This window comes from Phoenix dactylifera, chromosome 5 (assembly GCF_051530095.1).
Source record: "Phoenix dactylifera cultivar Ajwa chromosome 5, Ajwa_hap1_PhDact_Kaust_v1.1, whole genome shotgun sequence".
NCBI classification, from domain to species: Eukaryota; Viridiplantae; Streptophyta; class Magnoliopsida; order Arecales; family Arecaceae; genus Phoenix; species Phoenix dactylifera.
The window spans coordinates 20,966,382-20,976,717 of record NC_143194.1 but is presented as its reverse complement, the minus strand read 5'-3'; the positions used below and the strand labels follow the sequence as shown (position 1 = coordinate 20,976,717).

Here is a 10,336-nt window from a genome sequence, read left to right as displayed (position 1 = left end):
AATGCTTACTTTAAGTATTTTGTTGAGAACTACATAACTTAAAGTTAGTTTTTTTTCATCTTTTCTATCTGACTTGAAACTACTTGAAACTTGTCGATTTCTTTAAACTTAATATGTATAGCACGTGGATGCGACAAAAAAAATAAATAAAAATGATAAGTGGCAATGGAATGCAAAAGTTCGATCGGTTAGGTTTTTATTTTTGTATATTAGGACTAACCATATTTGTGCACAAATAATAATATGAACCAAAATTAGTTAAAAGTTACCATACGAGTATTGCCTGCAAAGTTTACATAAGACATGAGTTGGCCTATTGAGAAATATTGAATAACTTAAAATAATGAATAATATTTAACTGCATTGATATCTCGTTTTTGTTGGATTAGTTATCGATATTGTGTAAGCTTTTGGGTTAGTGCCTATATAAATAGGTAATATTTATTATATACTTGGATGAATTATCTAACATGATATAGGATGTAAGATTTAAGATTTCTAATAGGATGACAGTAAAATGAATTGGATTTTAACTATTACTTATAATAGAATTAACTTCTTTGATCTTAAATGTGCTTGTTTCAATCATCTATCTAACTTAGAATTATCAAGAACATTCATTTTTTTCAAGGTTAATAATTTTTTTTTGTAACTTACCTATTAAGATAAGAAAAGTTTTTTTTTTTTTGTGAATAAGATAAGAAATGTTTGAATATAATGATCTAAAATTACTTTTAAAATATAGAAAGTAAGTTACTTTTTATGATGTTATCATATGTAATTGATTTATCTCTTTAGTATTGAACTTATCACTGATTAATTAGTATTAAATATTTTTGTTAATTACAACTAGAGGTATTCAAAAAGGCTCTTGGAGACTTGTGGTCCATGTTATCTCTATCAAATCTTAATCCATAATTCTTCTTCTTGAGAAGTATGACAAGTGATAACTCTTATTTGCCTAAGAAAGTAGGATGATTTTATATAAAAAAAAGTAGGAAAAAAAATTGAGACCGATATTTACAATTATAGATAAAATTTAGCTACTATCAGTAAAAGAAATTATAAATATTTTTGTTTTCATTGCATATTTTTTGATTTTAAATTTGTATATGAATACTATTTGGATGATCATTTCTTAGTTTAAGTAATCACTTTGTGACTGTATAACTATCCTAGATTGTGAATGGGCATAAACTCGATTAATGTGTACTCTTATCGGTTCAGCTTTGGTATAGAGTATATCTAAGAGGCTGAAACCACTATACCCATTGAACCATTAGATGCATGTGCATCTAATTCTCTATGTCAAGTTCCATAATAAAATTAAGAAAGATTAATGATGGTACTCTGATTTTGTGACTACATAATTAGGGCAATGCGTGCCTCCAAATTCCAACTTAGCTTCAGCCATCTTCATCAAGTCAATAATTTAAATATGGTTAGATTTTAGTCCATTTTGACACTAGAACAGATCAGTACTTGGGCTTTGAACAAATAGTCAATATGTAAGTAGGGATGCTATTGGGTCAATTTGTGTTAGAGTTTTACTAAACCCAAAGCTATACCCATTAAGGTAGTGAGTCTAAGTTCTAGTCCATAATCTACTGAAGGATCAGATCAAGTCCGAGTTTGGGTAATAAATATATGCATCAGATTCAAATTAGATAAAGGTTGGATTCTAGTACCAATCAAGTGTCAAATATTACTATCTTGAAGAGCTAATCGAGCTAAACAATCCATGCTTTGAAAAGTTTATAAATATCTGATACATGCTACAAAAATTAAATCATAAATTTTAAGAATTTCATAGTTGACTTTGTGACAATAATACATTAAAAATCAAAAACATATACTTTTACTTAAAATCAACTATAAATATCCAGACATGTTCTAATATGTCATTACTTTTTATCATTTCAATTGGAAGATATATACATAAAACGAATACTATATATGTATGTATATATATGCAAGTTTTTATGCAAGTATATATATGTATGTATGTATGTATTGATGTATAGATGTATGTATGTACATATGTAATAAACCAATTTATGCAGGTACGAGCAGGTATATATAAAAATTTTAAACCCAGGCCCAACTCAAAAATTTCAAATAGTGTGACTTTAATTTCATACCCAACCTATTTATTGTCATATTCAAGTTAGGTCGAATCGCAGATTTGTAAGTTGAAGTGACAATCTTACATGTAAGTGGTTTCCTATTAGACTAGGTATGAATTGATCTCTGCTTAGTTAAAAACCTATGTTAATGTAAAGCCTATGGGCGTCACACTATGAACAAGCCAGCAAAAAACCATCTCAAGATATAGCAATATCAGCCAAAAGTCATTGTACTCTCAATGATCAGTGGCTAAACCAAACTACTAAGTGATCATTATGATATTCTCTCCACCATCAATCACCATGATCGCTATATTCTCCAAATTGTCTATATATGCTGCAAGTAATCATACTTTTTTTAGTTGCATCAAAGTAGTCAAATTATTCTTGAGTTATTCAATCATCCATGAATTGAGTGATATATTAATGAATAATCCTTGATTTATTTAAGGATTTTATGAAGTTTACAAATTAACTAATTACGCTACATGTTGGTATGGCATTGGTCTAATTATGCTTTATTGTATGCCATTTTTGTTATCCTTAGATTATTCTCTTTTTTTTGTGGCAAATACGATAATTCATATAGCTCTAACGGGAGTACATCCAGCCAGATCAAAAGAAAGCAAAAAGTATAAAGGTTGTGGTATGTCCTCTGTCAATGTCCAAAGAAACTCTCCAGAATTTTGGGTGACGAAGGAGGCGACCCAGTTTGCTGCACTGTTCACCTCCCTAAATATATATACTATCTGAACATCTCTCAACTCCTGGGCCAGTCTACGAGACTCCTTAGATCATCCTTCATTAATGATATATGATGAGAATATATAAATTTTATCATTCTTTTTTTAAATATAATTTTTAATTATTTAAATATTTTAATTTGGTACATTTTGTGATTACCTTTTCTCTATCACAACCTCATACCTAACTTTATTATAATTGTCACCTACCATCGTCCTTCAAGTAAATATCATGCACCAATCAAGGTATCTATGATGCCAATATTCTTGAATATTGGACCCTCCAAGATGATCATTTGCCATTATAATGAAAATAATAGTTATTGCTTTTATAGTTAAGCATTAAATTTAATTGTGCAATAATAGATTTATGATTATTTTTAATCGTTGTAGCAAGATATAAAAATAAACTATAGCATCATTTTGTTATTTTATTGTTTCATAAAACAAAAGAAAAATAAGTTGATTCCTTATTGAGAAATATAACGAGCATGCTACTTTTTGAGTTCTAACTCAATGCAACTTTGCATAATAGATATGCTAGAGGAGAGGTTTAAACGAGCGCTGTCAAGCCCATTGGCTACTGATTACTCTATTTTTTCGGTTGAAGTGTTATAATAGTCTAGTTGTATATTTAACCTCTAATCTTCTGATAGCAATATATCTTCCGAGAGCTTTCATATTTTTCTTTGATAAAGAAAAATATACATATAATGACATAGAAGTTTGAATATGAAAAATATATAATTTAATTAGATGAGCAATGAAATAACAATAATTATCGTAATTTTAGTTATACCATATCATTTCTAAATTACAATTGTTATTTAGAAACTTTCTATATATATAACTTAATGAAGGGGTTTTAAAGCGATTATAACAATGATCGTTATTTTATTTTGTAGTGTTGAATTCTCCATCCACCTTACCAATATAATTCATGCTGATTATGTTGCTATATAATCAGGCCAACTATGGTTTTAAGATTGGTGAACCATAAAGTGAACTAAAGAAAACTCTTTATGGAGTAGAAACTATGACCTACTTCCTAACATTATCACACCTCACTTTTGCTACCATTACTTCTTAAGACTTCTAGAGAAGTTATATAAGGCACTCCTTTGTCTACTATTTGGCTTTAGTTCCACCTTGCAAATATGCACCTATCTATAGGGGGCATTAATAATTACTCCTTTTCTCCTTTTTCATGGTCCTTCCTGGAGGAATGAATTAAACAAGTGGGTAATGTATTCTTAGATTAAAAAAATTAAAAAATAACTTAATTGGAAGTGATATCGTATTCGAGCTCTTTTTTTTCTTCCTGTTTTTCTTTTTGGGCATGAAGTTATAAGTCTTTGACACATTGCTTAGCTTTTGACAATTACCAATATGATTTTTTGCAGCACCTTCGCTTTATTACAACGTACCACGACTAGGATGGTAGTCGAACCGGGCCAAGCTTATAGCTGCTCTAGTTTGGCTGGTTAAATTAAGGATACTCAACTGAACCGACCTTGATTTCAAATGTTTAAACTTGGTTTATATTTAAAAAGATAGATTTGAAAAGAAAGTTTGAAAAGAAAAGATAAAAAAAAGGCCTAAGCTTCCATGAGTTTTTGCTAGTCCTAAGTGTTTGAACAGGAGCTCATTTACGCATCGAGTCTTGAAATGTAGCTCAAGCTTATCTTATTTTATAACCAAAGGAGCTCAAATAAGCCTTTGCTAATGAGCTTGAGATGTCCACTAATAAAATGATTCACTTGCAGCTCTAAAAATAAGATAGATTTTTAGAGATATATTATTCAAGAATTGAATCTAGAATTTTTGGTCGTTAAGGCGCGACCATTGGTTGGTAAGTTCAGGATACTAACTTTTGATCAAAAATGCTTCAAGCCATGAAAAAACTGCGGGAGTTCAGCACTCGGGGCCAGGAACCAGAATAACATGGTGACATGCTCCGAGTTTGGATCTTCATGGTGCATGCTTGCCGCGTCACTTATTTTGGAGATGAATCGCTGCTAGGAGTGCAAATGAATCAGGTCAGGTCATAAGTAACCCCGACTCAACTCGATTTTTTGTTCGGATCCTAATTTTTGATCCGAACCCGACTCGATAGAAGATCGGATCGGGTCCATCGTTACAATTTTTGACCCAATGGGTCATTTGGGTCGGATTGGATCTATGTATAATCCAGATCCAATCCAAAAAATTTAGGTCTGGTTTAGGTCCGGTTCGGATCAATCCATCCATAGCTTCAGCACCCCCACGGGCTGCAACCTGGAAGCCCAAATAATTTTACAGATTCGAGTCGGGTCGTAGGATTGAAAACTCAAAATTACCCAAATTTCAAATGGGTCGGATCGGATCGAGTCGGATCTGAATTCAGTAAATCCGAACCCGATCCGAAAAATGGAAGATGTCCAATTTTAGGATCCGACCCGGCCCCACGGGTCCTCCAAAATGGGTCGGATCGGGTCGGGTCTAAGCAAGTTAAATCGGGTCGGGTCACGGATCAACCCGACCCATCTGCAGCCTTGATTGCTACTGCCATGCTCGGAACACGGATGATCCAGGTAGTGCGATAAGCATCAAATATTAATATATTTATTTTTATTTTTATTTTATTTGATGAATACAAATATGAATATGAATATTAGTTGGATATAAAAATGTATGTATATTTATATTTATTTTAAATGAATATGGATACAAATTGGATATCGAATATATGAATATAAATATAGATATAAAAATTTAATAATTAAATTTTATAATCATAAAATTAAAAATATTATTAAATAAATAATAAATCAAATTAATAGTATTTTAATATGATCATGTATTTCTTTTAAAGTTCATAAATGTTGTATAAAATTAAATAAGATTACCGATAGAATTAAATATTTAGATACGGATCATAGTTATCTACCCATAATTATATTTATTTATTTTTAATAAATATAAATATAGATATTAGCTAAATATTTAAATTTTTATTTATATTGTAATAGATCAAGATAATATGCTAAATAGTATCGGGCCCACTCACTCCTAAACGCATGGCGTCGTGATACCCCTCCATACCCGAGTGTACGACGTGTGGCAGTCTACGCGGCCCGTCGGCTTGCTATGTGCCCATTTGTGAGGGTGTCCTTTTGTTGATGCAAGTTGCAAGTTGCAACCCAAGTCAATATATTAAATATAAAATTATAAAATTAGGAAGTATGGCATGGGAAAAAAAGTTAAAAAAAGGGGCGAGGGATGAGACGGAAAGCGTACGCTATCTGGAGAGACCACGAAATGGGAAAGCAATAAAATTATCAGAGCGATCCATTTCTCGGAGATCCCAAACAGGGGGGCAAAAAAAAAGCCTACTTAGAGTTTCCTCATTTTGAGCTCTTCTCAGGTGATTATCGGATCCCATTTCTCGTCGATCGTCTTTCAATTTGTAAGATTGTCGGTGCAGTCTCTCCCTGCGTCTTGCGCTGGAGATTTTGCTCGAAATTTTAGTTTTTTTCGGGGCATATTTGGTTGCTGGTGTGGATTTTGGTTTTTGCGAGATGAGTCTGGTTTCTTGGGTTTTGGTAGTTGGTTTGTGATCTCTGGTGTCGTCAAGCTTGGATTTTGGTTCAGTTTCCTCTTATTGTTTGTTTCGTGATGTAAAGATAGGGTTTTGATTCAATTTGCTTGTGTTGTTTGCGTCTCTGTTTTGATGATTTTATTGTTTTTGGATTATTTATGAAAGTTTGGAATATTTGAGTCGCTTTGCTTTCCAATTCAAGATTAAATTTTGGATCCTTCTATTAGTTTTTTTTTTCTGTAATACTCATTTTCTTGTGTCTTAATATCAGTTCTTTCATTAAATTTCTGGTCATATATTCTGTAAAAAAATTAGTCTTGAATTTGAGTCTATTAACCGTAGCTGTCGTGCCATTTTATCCTTTTGGGTTTAACATAGTTGTACTGTATTGATTCAATAACTCAATGGTTTAACAAAAAAAGAAAAGACAAAAGAAATGTTTAATCCATTTGGTCTGTAATTCCTTAGTATACTGGCTGTTGTCTTTGTAATTTTCTGGATGATTTCATGGGCGCATAAACAAACACACACAACTTAACCAGAGTAAGTAAATAGTAAATTTAATTATCTGGAAATATACACTCACATATATATCACACACACACACACACACATAGAGAGAGAGAGAGAGAATAGGAGTATGTAAATTGGAGGCTTAATTATCTGAAAACACATAGATGCGTGCACTCACATACATACTACACACACACACATATATACATATACATATATACATATATGCCTATCTGTAATCTGTGTATCTTTATAGAGAGAAAGAGATACTTAACTGGAGTAAGTAAACATTAGGTTTAATTATATGGAGATACATATTTTGCATTTTTTCCAATATTTTGGATGAAAGGGCAAGCTATGCTTGCTTTTAATTTTTGTTGTTTCTGTGCTTCATTTTTACTGCTATTTACTGTATGTTTTTTGGTTGTTATCTAACATTTTTTCCTCTTAGCAGCCTCAACACTTATACTGGTGAATGAAATGGTGGAAGCCATTGCTTTCCAGCATAAAGCGTAGAAGAGGAATTAGCTTAAACTTGATTTCTTCAAGATTTTTTTATTGAATGTAAGGAGGTAGAAAAGATTGAAATGGGGTCATTGCTGAGCTTGCCTGTTAGTAGAGCTCGGGTAGGGGACCTTTCTGAAACTTCTCAAGTTGAAGCCTCCAAGAGGCTGAGGATGTCACCCAGCTATCATGATGAGAACCCAAGGTTGATACCCAGCCTCCCTGATGAAATCTCGCTTCAGATCCTAGCAAGACTGCCTAGAATTTACTACTTGAATGTGAAAATGGTTTCTCGGAGGTGGGAAGCTGCCATAACTGGTCCTGAAATCTATCGATTGAGAAAAGACCTTGGGATAACTGAAGAATGGCTTTATATACTGACAAAAGTTGAAGGGGATAAACTTTCATGGCATGCTTTGGACCCTTTGTCCAAAACGTGGCAAAGGCTGCCACCGATTCCCAATGTTGGTTATGAGGATGAATCTAGGAAAGGATTTTCTGGATTTTGCATGTGGAATGTGATGGGTACCAGCATCAAGATTGCTGATGTTATCAGAGGCTGGCTTGGGCGGAGGGATGCCTTGGATCGGATGCCTTTATGTGGTTGTGCTATTGGATCTGTTGATGGATGCCTCTATGTGTTGGGGGGATTATCTAGAGCTTCAGCTATGAAATGTGTTTGGCGATATGATCCTTGTATCAATTTGTGGCAGGAAGTGAGTTCAATGACCACTGGAAGGGCCTTTTGTAAGACAAGTCTGTTGAACAATAAGCTTTATGTTGTGGGTGGAGTCAGCAGAGAGAGAGGTGGCTTAACTCCTCTACAGTCTGCTGAAGTGTATGATCCTGACACTGGTGTTTGGACGCAGGTGCCGAGCATGCCATTCTCAAAAGCACAGATCTTACCTACTGCTTTCTTAGCTGATTTGCTGAAGCCTATTGCAACTGGAATGACTTCGTACAGGGGTAGGTTATGTGTACCTCAGAGTCTATATTCTTGGCCTTTTTTTGTTGATGTTGGGGGTGAGATCTATGACCCTGACTCAAATGCTTGGGTGGACATGCCAGCTGGAATGGGTGAGGGTTGGCCTGCAAAGCAGGCAGGGACAAAGTTGAGTGTTGTAGTAAATGGGGAATTATATGCTTTGGACCCATCTAGTTCTTTAGATAACGGTAAGATAAAGATATATAATCATCAGGAGGATGCATGGAAAGTTGTCGTTGGAAAGGTCCCGCTTCATGATTTTGCAGATTCTGAGTCTCCATATTTGCTTGCTGGTTTTCTTGGGAAGCTTCATGTGATCACAAAAGATGTCAACAACGACACTGCTGTACTGCAGGCCGACTTACAGAATCATATGTCTCCTTCCTCTTTAACTTCATCATCTGCAGCCAACTCAGCAAGTCAAAATGCTGATACATCATTAGTTGCGGAAACAGATATTTGGAAGGTCATTGCTTCTAAGAATTTTGGTGCAGCAGAACTTGTCAGCTGCCAGGTCCTTGATATTTGACTTACATATTAAAGGAGTCATGCCTTCTAATATGGCATCTATTAGTTGAGAGCCAGTTATCAGACTTTCAAATTACCAGTGGTACTCAATAGCCATTATAATGGTGACTGTGATTTGAATAGAATGTCTTATCTACAGGAATATTTTTTTTAAATAAAACAATTGGGACCTTGCTAAGATGTAGGGCCTGGCATGTTGTAGCTATGACTTACCTGGAACCTGTAGCTGATGAAATGCTGTTCTATTGGTCATGCGAGGCAGCATGTGCTATCGATCTGCCTTATATGTCACTGCACAAGTTGGCTTATTGGGTAATGTTAAGTAAAATATTATGAATTGCTAAAGGAAGGGATGTATGCTTTGTTAGTTTAGATGGTATTATAGTTAACCTAGTATTGTTTTTCTTTTTTTCCCTTTCCATTTTTATATCTATGCAAATAATTATTTTGTAAAAATCAATGAACCTCTTAAAGAAAGTGATACATAGCTTCTTTGCTCTTCTCTAGTTACATCCACTTATGGATTCTCTGCATGTTCTCTATTTTATAGTGTCTTTTATGTCTCATATCTCCTTGTGAAGGACATGAATTCTTTGCATGTTCTCTATTTTAATGCATGATGAAGATTTTTGGATTGATTTCTTAGGCTTTTTAAAAACATATAAAAATATTCAGCATATAACCTGAAAATTACATCAGCTGAAATTTGAATCGAATGTCATTTAGAAAAGTAACAATATCAGAATGAAAAGTATTCAACCTGAGAGCAAGGATCTGATTCCTTCGTTTGCATTCCTGCTGCTTTTCCTAGAATTTGTCTAACAATAGTGCCCACGTGAATACTGTAATATCCAGATTGATACTTGCAAAATATACACCCATATCATTGTTTTCAGGTCAAGTAGGTGTATGATCTAGATAATTCATAAACTGAATGACTAATGGCAAGTTTTAACTCTTGTATATGTACTTTTTGAATAAACCATGACTCAATCTGGCATATGTTGGCTAGCTACTAGAATGGGCAATGTTTGAGTGTTTACAATCACAAGTTCTAGCACTGTTATAGCCAATGGAGGTTTCAAAAAAATGTCATTCCTAGTTATGTTCCCAACAATGCAGGATCCTAGGAGAAGTGAACAGGGGACAGACCTAACCTTTGACTTTTTTTTTAACACAAAATGGCTGCCTTAGGACTCGAACCCACGCCATTGTGCTTGTCAGCCCAAGCCTTTAACATCAAGGTTATAACCGCAAAGTATTACTTGATTTTGTATATGGGTTGCAAATGTGAGTTTCTTACAGGAGGTTCATTGTATAATTCATTTGCATCAAGGTTGAGGTTTTTACTAGTTCT

The 10,336-nt window shown here is 33.8% G+C and overlaps 1 protein-coding gene across 1 annotated transcript; it reads left to right on the top strand.

The window, feature by feature from the left end:
• Nucleotides 1-6,096: 6,096 nt before the first annotated feature.
• LOC103713316 (F-box/kelch-repeat protein At1g22040) lies at nt 6,097-9,184 on the top strand. The gene is made up of 2 exons (XM_008800200.5): nt 6,097-6,275; nt 7,417-9,184. Exon 2 carries the CDS (start codon nt 7,550-7,552, stop codon nt 8,978-8,980), a length of 1,431 nt encoding a protein of 476 aa, XP_008798422.3. The 5' UTR covers nt 6,097-6,275; nt 7,417-7,549; the 3' UTR covers nt 8,981-9,184.
• Nucleotides 9,185-10,336: the final 1,152 nt, after the last annotated feature.